The 20,076-nt window shown below is 40.2% G+C and overlaps 1 protein-coding gene across 1 annotated transcript in view; it reads right to left on the reverse strand.

Annotated features, from left to right (window-relative positions):
- Positions 1-20,076, reverse strand: part of Veph1 (ventricular zone expressed PH domain containing 1) — a 205,482-nt gene that overhangs the window by 66,088 nt on the left and 119,318 nt on the right. The window contains exon 9 of the mRNA XM_051198959.1: positions 3,818-3,957. Coding sequence (XP_051054916.1) covers positions 3,818-3,957 — 140 coding nt within the window. The remainder of the gene's footprint in view (positions 1-3,817; positions 3,958-20,076) is intronic.

A 20,076-nucleotide genomic window follows, 5' to 3' on the forward strand; every position in this document is an offset into this window, starting at 1 on the left:
GAAGCCAAATTAATTTAAGAGAATAATTTTGTAAAAAACATAGATAACACTGATAAGTGACATAAATATAATTTATTCACCATACATATTTGTTATCATGAGGTAGGATGAGATTGACTTATAAATCAAATTTTCATGACAATGACTGAGACTTTCTTGACTATATGTGACATAACTTTCTACTTAGAGAGTAAGAAATACTAAATCTTTCTCTAGGAAAATCTCCTAATTGTCATCAAAATGTGTGAGAGGTCTCTTGTGCTAACCGAGAAAAGTAGAGAATTGTGGACCCTAAGTTAGTGACAAACAATTTTTTTAAACTTTATTTTAAAATGTATTAACTTCTGGGGGGAATGATTTATTTACTTTTGTTTTATGTGTATTGGTGTTTTGCCTGCATGTATGTCTGTGTGTGTGGGGTTTGGATCCCCTAGAATGGAGATACAGACATTTGTGAACTGTCATGTGGGTGCTGGGAATTCAACCTGGGTCCTCTGGAAAAGGAGCCAGTGCTCTCAACCACTGAGCTGTCTCTCTAGCCCAAATGACAGATTTTAAAAGTTTATGAGGCAGTGACTAACTGAAATTTACTTTGTGCACACACTCTGGAATTTTCTGATTGTTTTCAGAGTCATACAGTACATGATGTTTTGTTTCAAGAAGAACAGAGCTTGATTTAATGAATCATTATGCAAAGAGGGACAGGATCTAAGTCTGAGAACTCCATGAATCTGGGGAGTTGACATGATGGTAAGAGGTAGCCAAGTATACAAGACCAGTGATGGGTTTTTGACCCAAGGCAAGATTGTTACCCAGATTACATAAGTCATAGACATGAACAAAGAGAGAAATCACTCCAGTAAAATAAACCTGCTTTTTGGTGAATTTTTTAAAAGAGGAGAGAAAGAATCAGATTATCAATAAAATGAGAGTGGAAGAATAATAAAAAAGTTTTCTTGGTATGGTTAAAAACAAAGTCAAACATGGAGCCAAATACAAAATCACTGATGAAAACTGTTCTTAAAAAATGAGTGGAGGAACATGAATATTATTATTCTAAGAAATAAAAGAATGTTATTTTTATGTTTATGTGCAATTTGGCTCACATCAAAGTCTGAGCTGTTCTTTGCAAGATGTTATTAAGTGTTCTTAAGAAGACATACACAGTAAAAACTGGCAGATTCTAGACCTCTTACTATAGTTAAATTTTATGACTACAAAGCAGTCAATGCTGTGTTTCACTGTTCCTTTGGTAAGCCTGACTTCATAAAGAAATGTTAGAATATTTTGGCTTATGACTTTTAAATTTTATTTAATTTTGATTTTTCTCCTTTCCTTATAATTTTTGTTTGAAAATTTCATGAAGCATATAAGGTGTTGTGATCAATCCACTCCTCTATTCCCTCCTCTACAATTCCTTCTCTATTCTCCTACTATGATTCCTTCCCAGTTTCACATGTCTTGTATTTTCTTTTCAAACCTAGTAAACCTACTAAGTGATATCAGTATATTCATGGTTATTTGATCATTCTTTGGAATATCAGTAGTCTCTCAGGAGCTGAATCCTAATACGCTAACTAACCCTCTCAAACCATCCATCAATTGCTCTCAGCATCTCTGCTAGGAGTGGGGCTTCATGACATCTCCATCCTCTGTGCTGTGATTTTGTCTGGCCTGATCTTGTTCAAACTGTTGCAACCACCATGAGTTGATGTGCAGCTGCTATGTTGGGTCTGAAAAACACTGTTTTGATGTGGTCATTCATTACTTCTGACTCTTAAAATCATCCCAACCTCTCTTTCATGATGATCCCTGCCTTGGGAGAAAGTGTGATATTGTCTTAGTTAGGGTTTCTATTGCTGTGACCAAACACCATGATGAAATGCAAGTTGGGGAGGAAAGGGAGTATTTGGCTTATACTTCAGTATTGTTATTCATCATTGAAGGGAGTCAGGACAGGGACTCAGACAGGCAGGATCCTGGAGGCAGAAGCTGATGCAGAGGCCATGGAGGGGTGCTGCTTATTGACTTGCTTCCCATGCCTTATTCAGCCTTCTTCTTTTTTAACTTATTTTTTTTTCTTATTTTACATATCGATCCCAGTTTCCTTTTCCTCCCTCTCTCTCTCTCCCTTCCTTCCCCCCCCATGCCCCCCCCCCGGCCACCCTCCCATCCCATTCCTACTCCACAGGGACAGTGATGCCTTCCAGCATGGATCAACAAAATCTGTCAAGTCATTTGGAGTAGGGACTAGGCCCTCCCTCCTGCCTCTAGGCAGGAATGTGCATTCCCTCCATGAGGAATGTGCTCCCAAAGTCCTTTTGTGCACCATGGATACATTCTGGTTCCATTGTCAGAGGTCCCTTAGACTTCCCAGGCCTTCTAACTAAGACCCATGTTCAGGGGGTCTGAGTTGGTTCAATGCAGGTTTCCGAGCTATCAGTCTGGGGGTCTATTAGCTGCCCCTTGTTCAGGTCAGCTGTCTCTGTGGGTTTCTGTAGCCTGGTCTTGTCCCCATTTTCTTATTACTCCTCCCTCTCTGTACCTGGATTCCAGTTTGGCTCAGTGCTTAGCTGTGGGTGTCTGCTTCTGTTTCCACCAGCTACTAGATGAGGGCTCTATGATGATAGATAAGTTAGTCATCAATCTCATTATCAGGGAAGGGCATTTAAGGTAGCCTTTCCACTGTTGCTCAAATTGTTAGTTGGGGTTAGTCTTCTATGTGTCTGGACAATTCTCTAGATTCAGTTTTCTCTTCAAACCTATAATGACTCCCTCTTTTATGGTCTCTCTCTCTCTCTCTCTCTCTCTCTCTCTCTCTCTCTCTCTCTCTCTCTCTCTCTCTCTCTCTCCCCTCTCATATATTCCTCCCCCCGATTCAATCTTCCTAGTCCCACATGCTTTCCTCTCCTCCCCTTAACAATGGAATCTTGAAATTTGCAGGCAAATGGATGGGACTTGAAGAAAACATCCTGAATGAGGTAACCTAGTCACAAAAAAGAGGAACATGGTATGTACTCACTCATATATGGATTTTAGACACAGAGCAAAGGATCACTCACCTAAAATTCACACTGCCAGAGAAACTAGGATACAAGGAGGAACTTAAGAGATTCATACAAGGTCCTTCACAGAAGGGGAAGGAACAAGATCTCCTGAGCATATTAGGAGTTAGGGGGCAGTGAGTGGAGAGTCAGCTTTCTTCTTATAGAACCCAGGACCAACAGCCCAGAGATGGCTTGCCCCCCCCACCCCCCCGCTCCCAGAGTCCTTGTTTTACTCTTGCTCCTAGATCTTTCCTCCTCCAGGATTTCTCCTGTTATTTATTCCTTCCGCCTGCCACACCTGCCTATCCTTTCTCTTGTTTTGCTGTTGGCTGTTCAACACTTTATTAGACCAATTAGGTATGTTATACAAACAAAGTAACACAGCGTCACAAAGTTAAACAAATGGAACATAAAAGAATGTAACACATCTTTCTTAAAACTTCAGTTCTGAGGGTTGAACCTAGGGCTCTCATGATGCAGGCAAACTATTTACTGTGGTGCCCAGCCCTTCGTCCCTTCCCCCTCTCTCCCACTTCTCCTTCAAAGCTAAGGGTATGCAAAATGATAACAGGTTTGACTTGCTGATTAATGAACCAAAAATTATCTTTTTTTTTTTTTAAAGGAAATGGTATTAAAATATGTCCTAAAACAAATGTAAGTGTGCTGCTATCTATACACCATTTCTGGCCAAAGGATTAATAATTCAATGAACATGATTATAATAGCCTAGTGGCTCATTCAAGAGCCCAAGGAACATGAATTGCACACACCTGTTGGAAGAGAAACATGATCTTGATCCATGGCTGGGGTGCTTGGCTGATGAGGGTGAAACTGGACTTGCTGTACAGGCAGTAATGGCCCTTTAAGGAACAGGTAAAGAACAGCTTTGCCACACAACTTCTCATGGTTTCTAGAAATAATATAGCATTAAACATAAGCATCTTTAGGAACAGTTCTTGAGTTTTCAGGCAGTGAGCTAATGACTCCAGACAACTCTGTATTTAGGAGTGGATCCATTTCATGGAAGGTACACATTTTAAATGTATGTAAATGTAAGTATCTTTAAATGAATATGGTTTAGACAGGTTGTATTCTGTCACCTTCTATCTTCTTTTAAATACCATACAATGATGAAAAAAAATCAACTCCCAAGAAATGAAAGCCATGTAGTTAATAGAAAGGTGTACATGTCACCACGCTATAGTCATCTGATTGGGCATATTGAAGTGGTGACTTGAGTATAAACTAATGAGTGAATAGAGGAAATGCAGAATCTAATGGCACTGGGTAGTGTGCTGCCAACTGTTGATGCTGTCCTTTTGGCTATGTGTGAGCCATGAAAATAACTTCCAATAAACTCCTGCCCAGAAATGTAGGCTCTTGAGCTCTGACCTGGTCTGGTTTGAGAGGCAGTCTTAGCGTGAAAATCAATAACTTGTAGATTCAATGGGGTCATTCCTTAAGGACTAGAAAGAGGTAGGAGGGTCATATGAGGCTGAAGCAGTGAAGAACCACACATTTAGGCAGTCAAGAATAAATGGATGAATGAATATTGTAAGTATAGGTTGAGACTGTATTTACTAAGCACTGTGTAAAGTTCTAGACAGTAATGGATTGACTTCCACATCTTTACATGCTGGATTCTCTGGACTTTTCCAACCTTACAAGATGAATGATTTTACTGCTTGTATCTTAAATGTCACCCAAAGTCTCCTACCTTAGAAGCTTGATTTCCAAATAGTGGACTTTGAGGATGAGGATGATTAGTAATGAGAATTCTTGCTCCATCAGTGAATTAATCCATTAATGGGCTCATAATATAATAGCATTATTGGGAGGTGGTGGAAACTAGGAGGTGAAACCTATTTGAAAGCAGCAGGTCACCCTAAAGGCATGCCATGAAAGTGTATTCCATGACCCAGCCTCCATCCCCTCCCTCACCCAGCTGCCTCCAGGAGAGCACCTTCTTCTTTCACACATTCCACCACCAGGTTATTCTCTGTGACCACATGGACTGAGCCTTGGAAACCATGAGCCAGAAAACCTTTTCCTTCTTTAGTTAGCATTTGTCACAGCAATGAAAAGCTAACTAATGCAGATGTATTAGACTTACTTCATTAGAGAGCTAGTCTAGTGAACTGCTGAGAACTACTTTGTTCTCCTCGTAACCTTGTACACTATGGTTTAATAGACAAACAGATAAATTGTGTTTAACAGGAGACCACTTTGCTCACATCTTAACCTTACACACTGTGGGCTAATAGACAACTAGATAAATTGTGTTTAGGGATCTAGAAAAAAATTTAATTTTTTTTTAACCTTATATCAGCTTGAGCCAGGATTTGAACTAAGCAGGGCTGACACCATGGTGGGATATGTTAAGCTCAACATTCCAGAGGGATATTTAAATTTGTGGAGTCGTATTGATAAACCATCAGGAATTTATTGTTTTAGAATTGGTCTGACTAAATGAAATGTTTTGAAAATTATCAGATTCATTATGTCCTACTTGAAAAAGTAGAAATGGATTGGACTTTCTTTCTTTCTTTCTTTCTTTCTTTCTTTCTTTCTTTCTTTCTTTCTTTCTTTCTTTCTTTTGTGTGTATGAGTATTTTGCCTGCATATATTTCTGTGCATCTTATGTGCTTGGTACCCACTGAGACCAGAAGAGGGCACCGAGTGCCATGGTACTGGTGATACAGATGGTCATGAGCCATCATGTGGGTGCTGGGAATTGAACTCAGGTCCTTTGGAAAACCAGCCAGTTCTCTTAACTGCAGAGCCATCTTTCCATCCCCTGGAGTTTCTCTAAAGTTGATGAGAGACCAACAAGGGTAACAGAATCAGTAACGACCCAAACCAGTGCACTGAAGTTGGTTATCTCAAGAATTTTGTTATAATGATAGAAAAATGACTAATACATGACAACTTAAAAAAACATGACATATAAAAAAACCTAAATTTAAACTGATTTATTTTAAACCTACCATGGTGGTATACACCTGGGAACTCAAAACTTGGGAGGTTGAGAAGTGGGAAAATCATGAGTTCAAACCCAGCCTGGGCTATATTGCAAGAGCTACCAACCAGCTAACCACCTACACTAAAGACAGGAAGTCAAATATTCTGTAAGTGCATATACCCCAAGATGTTACTTGAAAGAAGCATAGCTAAAATGTACACATGAAACAGTACTGTATTTTCCTTCAAAATTTCAAAGTTTCAAAGGGGGAATGAAGGTTCCTCTGAGAACCCATACAGTTAGCTGGGCAGTTACACTTTGAAGATGACCACATGTAAACAATTCTGTCTTTTCCCTTCCCTGGATTCTCACTTTATTGTATGTTGGATTAGATTTACTTTACTCACACTGGGCCTCTGTTTCACATATGAACTACAATGATTACCTAGGAGCATGCACATTAGCTATGGAAACAAGTCAACATAGGACAGAGAGGTTTCTGTTAATGCTCTAGCAAAGTCTGTCTCCTTCAATATTCTCATATTTTCTTCAGAGCTTTTGAGGCTTGGAAATTTTTTTATATCATTAAATTTTAGTTGTTACTTTTTTTCTCTGTGATTTCCCCCTCTGATGCATTTAGAGCATTAAATAGCAAACATGAAATAGTTGTTGGATGGATGGATGAATGAATGAATAAATGAATGATTGATTGATTAATATTGGTCACTAGGCTGAGAATAATTAGAGGCCATGATGTTGCCATGGCTATTAAGAGCTTACATATAAATGAGAGACAAATTTGTAAACAATGTTTAGAACTTGCTTTAAGCTCATGAAACAACAGACATGTTTGCTGAGAGAAATGAGTAAGGCATTCCAACTGGAGATCAAAGGATGAGGGAAATGCTGGAGGTACTCCTTCAAAAGGACTAAGACTTTGTACTTAGAAAAAACATTTTAAGGAGAATCATGAAAAGCCTGCTGCCCTTCAACTTTTCTGATTAAAGGACAATTCTGATCTAAAATAAAATGGTGAATCATGTTTTCCGAATGACATTTGAGGCCATCTTTTGGTCTCTGCATGTTGTCTACCTGCACACACACACACACACACACACACGAATCCTATCCATGTGGGTTAAAAACCATTGGTATGATATGATGTAGATGGAAGTTTCTGCCCTACCTGGTCCTGTAGCCACTTAGTCCAAATAAACACATAGAAGCTTATATTAATTGTAAATGGTTTGATGGGTGGCTCAGGCTTCTTATTGGCTAACTCTTTCTCTCAATTATTAACCCATTTCTATCAAACTATGTATCTCCACATAGTCTTGGCTTACCAGAGAATGCTTGAACATCTTACCTTCCTGGTAGCTACATGGCATCTCCCTGACTCCATCTACTACTTTTCTCTATCCCTGTTTGGATTTCCTGCCTGGTTAAATCTTGCCTGTCTATTGGCCAAAACAGCTTTATTCATCAACCAACAAGAGAAACATATATTCACTGCATGTGGAAGGACATCTCCCAATACTGATAGTTTCTTGTGCAAAGATATTCTTTTACCAGAAAACCTCAGAGGAGGTGCCTCCAGGAGTGGGCCTTCTCTATTCACAAATACACAACTGTCTAAACAACAACATGGTATCTCACATTGTGTGTATGAAAACCATTTAGTGATCTACTTTCCCGAGTCCTGGGATGAACCCCTTGATTAACAGAGTTGAAGTAAAGGGGATAATCACACAATAATCTTTCCTAGGATTTGGCTGCTAAAAGACAAACTCTTGGCTGAACTTCTAAAATTCCATGAACACTGATGAGGCCATATGAGAACAGAACAAGAATTGCAAATTGCTTGATGTCTGTTCAGTCACAATTATTTCTTGATTTACAGCCTCTCTGCCCATGACTGTAAGCTCACTTATGCCCCTTTTCTCAAAAAATGCATTTAAATATCTTTTTTATTCATGATTTTCACCATGAATCAGTCTAACAGCAACCAGCAATAACCATGCACCAACCAGAATGCTGTGTCTTGAAATTTCCTCCATGAAGTTAATTAGTCCATTACATTTTTTTTTTTTGTTTTGTTTTTTGCTTTTCAAGATATGATTTCTTTGTAGCTTGGGAGCCTGTCCTGGAACTTGCTTCGTAGACCAGGCTGGCCTCAAACTCAGAGTTCTGCCTGTCTCTGCCTCCTGAATGCTGGGATTAAAGGCATGTGCCACAATTGCATGTGAGTCCATTACTTTTGAATTTACAAAATTAACAAGAAGGATTTTTTGTCTAATTCCCAGTAGAGTCTTGCTCCAATCTGAATCACCATAAAGGTAATATTTACGGCCAATATTTCCTTTTGACTTTCTGTTCTTCTAAACTTGCACCAGAGTGGCCCATTAAATGCTGAAAGCCATTCTAGAATTTAGCCTGAATCTCCAGCCTTTTTCAGTTTATTCCTTCAAAGCCATTTCGAAGGCCTAAGTGTTGTTCTTTTGCTGCGCAGCTAATGCCTAAGAAACACAAACACGAGACTCAGCGCCCACGTGGAGTTTATTGAGAGAGGGGAGAGAAAGAGGGGGTAGCTGGTGGCCAACCGAAAGCAGGAGAGAGAGAGAACAGAGAGAGAGCAAAGAGAGAGCAAAGAAGCAGAGAGGCAGAGAGAGAGAGAAGAACTTGGCGTGCTTGCTTTAAAAGAGGCTTAGAGACAGGAGAGAAGCCCTAGTCCCTACTTCACAGGACCTGTCAGATCTGCATGACCCCAACTGGATGGCATTCCCCTACATATGGAATTGGGGTGGGGGGAGGGAGGGAGGGTTAGAGGAGGGAGGGAGGGAGAGGGAACTGGGATCAACATGTAAAATAACAAATTAAATTAAAAAATGCTTTGACTCCAAAATTTAAGTTGAAGGACAAGTTACTGGGTAAAAGGATTTATTTCTATTTTTTTTCCACAGAAAATGAAAAGATGTGAATTCCTTCCAGACTAATGTGGTTTGATCATGCCAGACCGCCTGAAACAGAGTACAAGCTAATCCTACATTCAAAACAGCTGGACAAAACAGCCCTACAGACTACAGCCAGGATATCTGAATCTTCTTCGAATCCCCCCAAGACAGCGCCCCTTACCAGCAGGAAGTAGTTTGGAAAGAACGATGCCCAAATTCCCCAATATTGTGTATAAATGTTTGTTTTCATTTAATTGGACTTTGCTATATAAAATTAAATAAAAAACAAACAAACAAAAAAACAAAACAAAACAAAACAAAAAAAACAAAACAAAACAAAACAAAAAAAAAAAAAAAAAAAAGAGGCTTGCGCATGCGTAACTGAGTCCTCTGGCCACCAGATAAAGCTGACATAGCGATGACATGGCCATGAGCATCCTGCCCATCGTTGGGGCGGGGGTCAGCTGGCTGCTAGTTCCTAACCCTAAGAACTATAGGATCAGGTTTAGGCACTACAATGACTGCACCTTTGCAATCAGTTTTCTGTATTTGTTACTTTTGTGTTGCTGTATCTACAGCACTTGACAGAAACAACTTAAGGGAAGAAAGACTTGTTTCTTCCCACAGGATCAAAGGCATTCAGTTAGTCACAGTGGAGAAAGTGTAAAAGGTCCATTCAGTCTGCAGCAGTGGAAGCCCAGGGCTTAGGTCATCAGCATCGAGTCAAGGTGGGAAGAAGGGAGTGAGCACAGCTTTTAAAGGTCTTTGTGATACCTGGCATTGATTGTCAACTTGAGGGGATTTGAATCATGATGAAAACAAATGTGTGTCATTTCTGTGGGGAAGTCTCTGGATTAGGTTAACTGAGGTGGGAAGACCCACCCTAACGAGACAGCATAAGGCTGGGTCCTAGATTGACTACAATTGACGAAGTGAGGTGAGCACCAACATTCATCTCCCTGCTTCATGACTGGATACTCTAAGCTCCTGCTGCTGCATCCCCATTCCATGAGGGATTGTATTGGACAGCTAGACCCCTCCTTTCTTAAGTTGTTTGTATCAAGTATTTTGTCACAACAATGAGAAAAATAGCCAATGAGTCTCTCCTTGGTGTCTCAGATCCATCCAGTAATCCCCATCTCCTGAAGGTTCCATAGCCCTCTGAAACAGTGCTACCAGGCAAGGAACAAGCTTTCAAAGCACAAACCTGTGGGAAGCACTTCACATTCAAAACCATAATGAATCTCTTGACAGATGTATGGCTGGCAAAGATTCTCTCTCTTTCTATAAGCTCTGTCTTCCTCTGTTAATTGTTTCCTTTGCATGTACAGAGCCCTTTAAATAATGCGACACTATTTGTCAGTGATTGCTATTAATCTTTTTCAGAAAGCTTTTGTCTATGCCTATATATCTTTAAAAAGTTTTTAGGTTAATTTAGAAATTTTTATATCTATGATTGTTTTGCCTGCATGCATGGATAATATTGTGTGCACACCTACAGCCTACAGATGTCAAAAAGGGTGTTGGATCTCCCTGGAGCTGGAGTTATGGGTGGTTGTGAGACACAATGGAGGGTCTGAGATTCAAGCCTGGGTCCTCTGAGAGAGCAGCCAGTGATCTTAACCATTGTGCCATCTATTGAGCCACCATGTATATATATCTTGAAGTGTTTTCCTCCAGAATAACAGTTTCAAAGTTTCTGGTTTCACAATAAGGCTTTTGATATATTTTCAATCAAAAAGTTTGTCATACAGTGGAACCAGGATGTATCCCTGGTGCACCAAAGGAATTCAGGAGCACATTTCTCATGGAGGGTTACTCCCTTAACCTAGAGACAGGAGGGAGGATTTAGGCCCTACCCCAAACTTGACAGATTTTGATGATACCTCCTAGAAGGCCTCACCCTCCCTGGGAAGTGGATGGGGTGCATGGGAGGGAGAGGGAACTTGGATGGATATGTAAAATAAGAAAAAATAATAAAAGGTTTGTCATAATAAAACCCATTATTTTGCACAATTAATATATTCTAACAATATAATATCCATCTTACTTTGGATAACACCTTCAAAAAAGGAATTGTGTCTCCTAGCACATGGCATCTACTTCTACTATTAGGGTAGAAGAGTTAGCTAGGACACTCTATAAATTATTCTATAGTGTTTATTTGTGCAATATTTGCTGCTTACTAAATATAGAATTTGCTACAGAATGTATGGCCATATATTTAGGTATTTTTATTGTGGTAAAAGTATAATAGTATTGGCTATGTTTATTATGTGTAACTATGACTGATGTCTAGTTCCAGAAGTTTCTCGTTATTCCAAATGTAAAACTTATATCCATTAAATAATTATTACTTATTTTCAAACTTCCCTCTAGTTTTTGGCAACCACAAGTCTGATTTTTTCCTTTCTTCATAGATTTGCCTATTCTGGATATCTCATGTAAATAGAATCTGTACTAGCTGGCCTTTTGAGTATTACTTCTTCATTAAACATATATCTTCAAATTCATTCATATGCTAGCACATGTCAATATTTTCTTTCTTTTTTAAGGGTAAATAGCATACCATTTTATGGATGTACTACACTGTGTATATAAATACATTGTGATATCCATTTATCTATTGTTGGGAATCCGGTTGTTTCTACCTGTTGGTTACGATGAACAATAATACTTCTATGAACATGTATAAGCACTTTTTGTTTGTTTTTAGTTCTTTGGACATACATGTATTCATATATATATATATGTATATATATATATATATCAATAATAAAGTATTTATTTTAGGATAACATTTTCAAAATATGGATTCTGTCTAGCACATGACACCTACAGCTACTCTTAGTGTAGAAGGGCTAGCCAGGCCACTCTAGAAGTTATTCCAGTGTGTATATATGTGTATATACATTTACATGTATACACACATATGCACACACATACACAATTATGCAATTCTGGAACATATGATAATTTTATGCTGAGGAACACTCATATATTTCAAGTAGTGGTTTTCTTATCCTTATAATGTCCACTTTTGAAAGTAAGGCTGTCCTAGTGTGAAGGAAGATGTGTTTGAACAGCAAAACCTGCTAAACTTTTCCTGGTTTCCAGAATGTACAGATGTTGAACAGTCTTAGGCAAATGGCTCACAAACCAGGGCCTTTCTGATGAGATGACTTAACCACTGACTCTCTCAGAAAAGGGTTATTGTGGGAACACTGTTTACATTTTTAGGCTAATTTCAGGAACATTGCTAATAATCAAACTATAAGTAATAAAATTTATTTCCATTTGAACTTGTTAATGAATGACTGCCCTACACTTGCTTTTAATATGCACTAGAAAAAAGCACACATGCATCATCTAACCCCAGTCCCACCCACCACTATGGAGAACCTGGAGTACTTGCCCATTCATAAAACCCCTCAGGGCAGAGCATCTGAAAAAATGCAATATTGCTTTGCCATACCCTCCTGATGTTTGCCAAATATAAGTTAGATCTCCAAGCATAAAGATGCAAGAGAAAGTCAACATCAAACAAAAATCAGAGATAAATTTAAGTTATTTTCATATGAGCTCTCAGAGTTTGTAGACATGAAAGTACTTCTGGAATTTATATGAACTTTAAATCAAATACATGCCTTTTTCCATATAATGCTAATATAGTTGATTTCTGGCAATGATACAGAGTCACTCCGTGGTTATAGTGAGTCAGTGGGAGGCCATATGTTATAAATAACATTTGGCTCTATCAAGCAGAGACTTATCAAAAGTTGTGCAGAGGCAAATGAGGCTGGCAAGTTGGGATCCCCTGCAGGCAACGGCCCACATTCTGACTCCTGCAGGCACTGTCCCACGTGCTACCAATTACTTTACAATTCTGCACAATACATAACAGCAACCAGATTTGAGGAAGAGAACAATTTAGAAAATTTTATGATTAAATTCCACTAAAATGAGCCTCTTGGCGTTTTTTCCCTTCTTGAAGAGGACAGGACAAGCATAAGTTAGACTGGATGTGATTCATTTGCCTCCTGTGTCCCAGCTGCTGCACAGTGGCATGTTAGCCAAGGGACTGACAGTGTTGGTAAGTCTGTCACACCTCCACAAAGTGCATATCACACTCTGAAGAACTTATTAGTGCTTGCCCTTCTTCCTAATGAGCCTGGCTTTCCTAAGACATTCACTACTTCTGTGTTGACTTAATAATTATGTGGCTGTCATGAGAAAGTCAGGGGGCATCTTGTTCAGTAAATGCTGCTAACTAAGGTTCACTGGATAAAAAGAACTAAACTGTGCAGTCAATTCATGAGGCATACTGTGAATCTGGATACCAAATCTAGAACCCCTGTCTCAAAACAAAAGTTCATACAGCAAAAATATGTATATTTGAAGTGTATGTATGTGTATATGTATAAAGAAAAATGTAAAGTTTACTAAGAAATTAAGAGTCCTAGGAGTCACCAACATCAGAGGCATTAGCCTTGATGATTGAAGCTGAGGGCCCTAAAGGTGCCATATCCTAGACACTGGCATTGGGACAGGGATCAGAATACACACATGGGCATCATTGAAGGCATAGGGGTTAGAACTAAGGGCTCTCAAGGATTGACAGCCTGGACACAGTCATCGAGACAGGGATGAGGGCACATGTCTGAGCAAAAGTGTGGTAGCAAGAGGCAGGAGTATAGATATAGTCAGGATCACATCCTAACTGTGCCACCTACTGGCTACATGATCTTGAGGTGGATAGATTGACTTTCTGAGTCTGTTTTGTCAAATGATACTAGGATAGCAACAGCAACACTAAAGACTTGCCATCAGGATTAAGCAAAAAGCTATTTCAGCCAGGCTGTTGTGACATACACCTTTAATCCCAGAACCTTAGGAAGCAGAGGCAGGTGGATCTGCCTGATCTACAGAATGAATTCCAGGACAGCCAGAGTTACACAAAGAAAGAGAAAGGAAAATAAGTTATTTAATTTATTATTTTATTCAATTACTACTTAACATGTACATAAACTGAAATTGTTTAAACCACTAACAAGCACACAACATATAGGCACAAGGGGATCTGGATCTGGGCCCGTGATGGAGCTTGGAAAATGGCTTATAATGGACCATGTGAGGGGATAAAGTGGCTGGGTTTCCAGTCATGCAGCCCTTTATGACTACCTCAGACCTACTGGCCTTTATCTCCTTCTCATTCTCTCTCCTCTTCCTTAGCATCCCCCCCCTCTTTATTTTTAAATTCATATAACCCATGTCTCTGCTGGATGATTCCAAGTCAAGTTAGGCCATGTGACTGCGAAGGTCTTTTGGCATCTTACAGAGTAGAACACTGAAAACTAATTCTGGAGATAGGGTAGGCTATGTCCTAGCCTTCATGCAAAAAAAAAAAAAAAAAAAAAAAAAAAAAAAAAATCCCAAGCTTTCAGATGCCACAGTGGCAAAAAGCAGCTGAAACCAGACAGATCTGGTAACCACAGGTCTATGCTACAGGCTAAGGACAGAATGGCAGTAAGGAGGGGGAGCAAAAGCTGATAGACTTAGTTTTATTTCTTTTTAAAAGTAAATCCCCACTCCTTTCCCCAAGACAGGGTTTTGTTGTGTAGCCCTGGCTGTCCTACAACTGGATCACATTGCCTGGAACTCACAGAAATCCACCTGCCTCTGCCTCCTGAGTGCTGAATAAAAGTTGTGCACCATGACTGGCCAGCTAAAATATATCTTAATTTTAATTAGCATACACAATATTAGGTTTCACTGTAAATAAAATTTGATATTGTTTCTTCTCTTTCCCTGTGATCCCCCTCTTACTTCGTGTGTCCCCTGAACCTCTCCACACCCATGATGTCCTTCTCCTCACTTTCATGTCCTACATGTCCTGTCACCCTCATGGTAGTCTCCTCTCTGGTGTCATAGCCTAGACTGCCCTGCCCTTCTTTTATGTACATACATAAAAACACAATCTAGGGTCCACATAGGACAGGGGATGTGTGAATTTTACTTCACAATATAATACTTTCCAGTTCTGCTTATTTCCATGTATGTTTCATGATCTTATTTTTTTCTTTATGACTAAATAAAATTTAATTATGTAAACATGTGCTATGTTTTCATTATCCATTCATCTGTTGATGGACATCTGGGCTGGCTGCTCTCCTTCACTACTGTGAATAGCAGCAATGAATATGGATGTGTAGGTATCTCTGTGGTTTGATATAAAGTCCTTTGCGTAGAAACCCAGGAGTGATATAACGGGGTCACATGGCAGTTCTATTTTTAAGTTTTTGAGAAGCCAACAATATATATTAATTATATGTCTGTTTTAGGGTTTTATTTGTCTACATGTACCACAGGCCTTCATTGTGAATGTGGCTCATCCTGCAAAACTCCTTACCCAGTCACCTTCATTAATGTTATTATAATAGGCACTGGAGCCCACAAAGTAACTAATAATATAAAAGCCAGACATCTCCATCTTCATTTGTTCCTATAATCTTCAGTTTCTCAAATGCCACCATTTAAAGTGTCTTTTTTTGACCCCCCCCAAACCTGCAGCTTCCTTGGATACCATAGGTGATAGGTCAGATTAATAGACATATTTACTGCAACAGACTGAAATTACCCTACATACCCCAAACACTATGTAAGGTACTCCAAACAATGGTGAGCAGCAGACCGACCAGCCACCTTCCAAATGAGGGCAATTGTCTGTGATATCAAGGCTGCATCCTGGAGTGGCAGTGTGATAGAGAGCCAGACTGTTCCCTTCAAGCAATGAGGGCCATCTCTAACCATATTGGAAACCTGAAGCCTCATAAGACAATGCCAAGACTGCTTGTTTTTGCATAGTCCTTGTTCTCAGCCTCTCTGTCTAGAGCTATGTCAGTGCCCTAATGTGGACTGGGAGCCACCAGCCCCTTTGATCTGTTTCCCGATGTAGTCACATTGCTCCAATCACCTTTCCCCATTTTCACCAGTACCTTTGTCTTTCATTGGAATATTGGGACAGTGGCTGGATCTAGCCTGTTGGGAGCTGGGTCATTTGCTCTAAACTTCCAGTAATATAGCCCCCTGAAAGTCAGCGGGTTGATCTCTGAAAGCTTGCTGTGTAAGTCAGTGTCTGTGGGCAGTGAAGTACTGGGATGTATTTTCTCTTTGACATTCCCAAAGGAATATCAGAGAGAGAGAGAGAGAGAGAGAGAGAGAGAGAGAGAGAGAGAGAGAGAGAGAAAGAGAGAGAGAGAACACTGAATATTCACTGCAAGGAAAGAAGTCAAAGAGAAGACAAGCATTCCCCGGTGGTTGGTGGTCCTAATAACCTGGAATCTGGGATGCTTTCCCTCCGAGTAGTGAGTGCTGCACTGGAACATAACCGGTGTCTGCTTTGAGATAAAAGAGGCAAACAGGACAAAAGGTAGAGATCTACAAAATAAGTAGCCAACTTTGCATATTTTCCCTTTCTCTCATCAGCTCGATTTGCTGCTGGCTAAAGGAGACAGAGTTCTATGATCAGCTACTGAAGCCTGCTAGTGAGGTTCGGTTGGTAACGACCACAGTGGCCCTTGAAGTTTGCATCTGTTGTTGCTGAGCAAGCCACTCCATAACACAGCCACCAGCCCTCCTCTATCTATCATTCCCTCTGAGGACTGAGAGCCAGCTATGCAAGTGAGCACCCTAGAAACCCTCCTTTCTGATACTCCACATCTTCCTGCTTTCTGCCCCTTCCTCACTTGAGAGGCTCTTGTCAGTGATGCTGAGTCAATGTGAATATTAACAAATATATCTGTGGGGCATTAGGGGGAAAAAGAGAGAAGTTGTGCTTTGGGACAGCCCAAAGGCAGTATAAATATTGTAAACTAAACTGCTGGTTATTCTTGGCATTATTCTCTTCTTTCCACATATGTTATGAATACCAAACTCTTTAGTTATTGTCAGAACATGCCCCACCCCACCACCCGTACTCCAATTACATGCCTAGAGCTTTGTGGACAAACTAGATGTGGCAGCCAGGACTGACTACATGAGGTTAGGACCCAGCTTTCCCGGGGAGCAGCCTGCACCTCCGGTGATCGCTGGAAGACTGCAACAGAACTCTTTGAAACCCTCCACACAAAACCCAGTAGCATGTCCCAAGTCAGTGAATATCATTTTGCTCCAGCAAACACTGAGTTGTTATCCCTTGCTGGAAGGAATGGAAGGTGAGAAAAAGGGGTGGGGGAATCTGGGAGAAGTTGGAGGGAAGTAGGGATGTGTATAATCTAAATACACCATGTTTGTGTAGGAAATTATGAAAGAATAACTAAAATTTAAAAAAATCCTGGGAAGAAGTAAGTTCAATTTCTAACATTGGTTAGTTGGTAAAATTAAAGTGATTTTTCATCATTTTTTATGATTTTTCAAATTTTTAGAGTGAACACTATATTTTTGTAATAATAAAAAAATATCTTTAGTAGGATTTATTTTTTCTATCAGGAAATGGATGAGAATTGGGCTAACATAGTGTGGGCTTGATGTCCTAAGAGTTTAGTGATCAATCACCAGACGAACTAGGATACAAGGTGTATCCTAAGAGATTCATATAAAGTCCCTCACAGAACTGGGAAGGGACAAGTCCCCCAGAGCTCAGGTGAAGTGGGGGAGGACAGCGAATGGAGAGAGAAATAGGAGAAAATGAGGGGGAGGAGAGGAAGGCATGTGCAACCAGGAGGATTGAGCCTGGTTAGGAATGGAAGATAGGAAAGAGAGAGAGAGAGAGAGACAGAGACAGAGAGAGAGAACATAAAAGAGGGAGCCAATATTGGTTTGAAGATAAAATTGAACACAAAGAAAGGTCGAGAGAACTATAAGACTGCTCCCAACTAACAATCTCAGCTTCTGTGGAAAGGATATCATAAATGCCCTTCCCGGAGAGTGAGATCAACAACTAACTTCTCCATGGAGCCCTCAACTAATACCTGTTGAAGATAGGAGCAAACATCCATACATAAACACTGAGTCGAACTAGAACTCAGAAGCAGATGGAGAGGACAAGACCATGCGGCAGAAGCACGTAGAGACAGCTTACCTGAACAAGGAGGAGCTAACGGCCACTAGACTGATAGCTGGGAAGCCAGCATGGGACTGACTCGGGCCCCCCCTGAATATGGGTCTCAGCCAGAAGGACTGAGCAGTCTAAGAGACCTCAGACAGTGGAGCCAGGATGTATCCCTGGTGCACAAAAGGACTTTGCAAACATATCCCCCATGGAGGGATAACTGCCTTAATCTAGAGACAGGAGAGAAGCCCTAGTCCCTACTTCACAGGACCTGTCAGATCTACATGACCCCAACTGGATGGCATTCCCCTACATATGGAATTGGGGTGGGGGGATGGGAGCGGAGGGTGTTTAGAGTGCATGTGAGAGGGCAGAGAGGGTAAAAGGGAGGGCAGGAGGGAGGGGGAGTTGGGGGAGGGAGGGAGGGAGGGAGGGAGAGGGAACTGGGATTGACATGTAAAATAATAAATTAAAAAATGTTTTGACTCCAAAATTTAAGTTGAAGGACAAGTTACTGGGGAAAAGGATTTCTATTTTTGTTTCCACAGAAAATGAAAAGATGTGGATTCCTTCCAGACTAATGTGGTTTGATCACGCCAGACCGCCTGAAACAGAGTACAAGCTGATCCTACATTCAAAACAGCTGGACAAAACAGCCCTACAGACTACAGCTAGGATATCTGAATGTTCTTCGAATCCCCCAAGACAGCGTCCCTTACCAGCAGGAAGTAGTTTGGAAAGAACGACGCCCAAATTACCAAATATTGTGTATAAATGTTTGTTTTCATTTAATTGGACTTTGTTGTATAAAATTAAATAAAAAGAAAAAGAAAAAAGAGTTTAGTGATCAGTTAAATTTGTTTTATGCATAAAATGATTCAAGTAAAACCAGCATCAGAAATGCAAAATATTTAGAGAGTGATTGTTATTGGAGCTGGAGAGGTTTCTTAGCAGTTAAGACCAGTGGCTGCTCTTCCAAAGAACTCAGGCTTGGTTCCTAGCACCCACATGGTGACTCACAACTCTGCTCTAGTGCCTTCTCCTGGCCTCCAGAAGTACCTTGCATATACGTGGGATACAGATTATACATGCAGGGGAAGTACCCACACAAAAATGAATAATGATAAAAATTAAATATAAAATTGTGTAAAAATCATTGAGTGAACTAGCTGATAAAGTATGCATGAGTGTCCTGTAGGCGACCTTCTGAGTTTGAATTTCAGTCTGTCTTTCTTATTACAGAAGAGGATGTTGGGGTAAAGTGGTAAAGCCTGAGCAGAGGCTTCTGGGTCTAGCATGGTTATGGAGCCTGCATTCCTACCCACCAAGCTACCTCACCCTGTGTTTCTGCTCCACTTTTATGAATAACTAATGAAGTTCACTTTTTCAACAGGAGCCAAGAAACACCATCATCTGTCTGGAAAGCCCAAGCTGCTCTGTCTGGAAGAGACAAAGGTCGCATTGTTAATAGAAGTGACTTAGGTTTCTGTAGAAGTGGAAATGACGGAGTGGACTGGAAATGGGTAGTAAGGTTTTCTACATTTAAACTTAGCGATTGTGTGTAACTCCCTTCATATGTTATTGCAGGTATTCCGAGGCAACCTCACCTATAATGAATGAGCATTGTTCTCATGGCTTTGCACAAACCTTGCTCATGACCAGCCGACTCCATGTCAAGTTGTTACTATTTTATTGAGTCCTGAATGGAGGGAGAAGACTGTGATCAAAAGTACAAAGAATTTCTTTGCTTCAATATGTTTACATTCTGATGCTGTGTGTCTGGCGCTTCTTAACTCCAGCAAACTCAGATCTTGGTAAGATTTCTTCTATGGGGGAACATCCCATGGAGGCTAGAGAAGCTTCCCAAGGCAGGTCTTGATGGATAAAGTGAATACAAATTTGAAACACATAGATTACATGCTTTAAAAATGGGCTTGAAAATGGATGGAACTAGAAGAAACCATCCTGAGTGAGGTAACCCAGTCATACAAAGACAAACATGGTATGTACTCATTCATATATGGATTTTAGATTAGAGCAAAGGGTCACCAGTCTACAATCCACACC

The sequence above is a fragment of the Phodopus roborovskii genome, unplaced genomic scaffold (assembly GCF_943737965.1).
Source record: "Phodopus roborovskii unplaced genomic scaffold, PHOROB, whole genome shotgun sequence".
Taxonomy (NCBI): domain Eukaryota; kingdom Metazoa; phylum Chordata; class Mammalia; order Rodentia; family Cricetidae; genus Phodopus; species Phodopus roborovskii.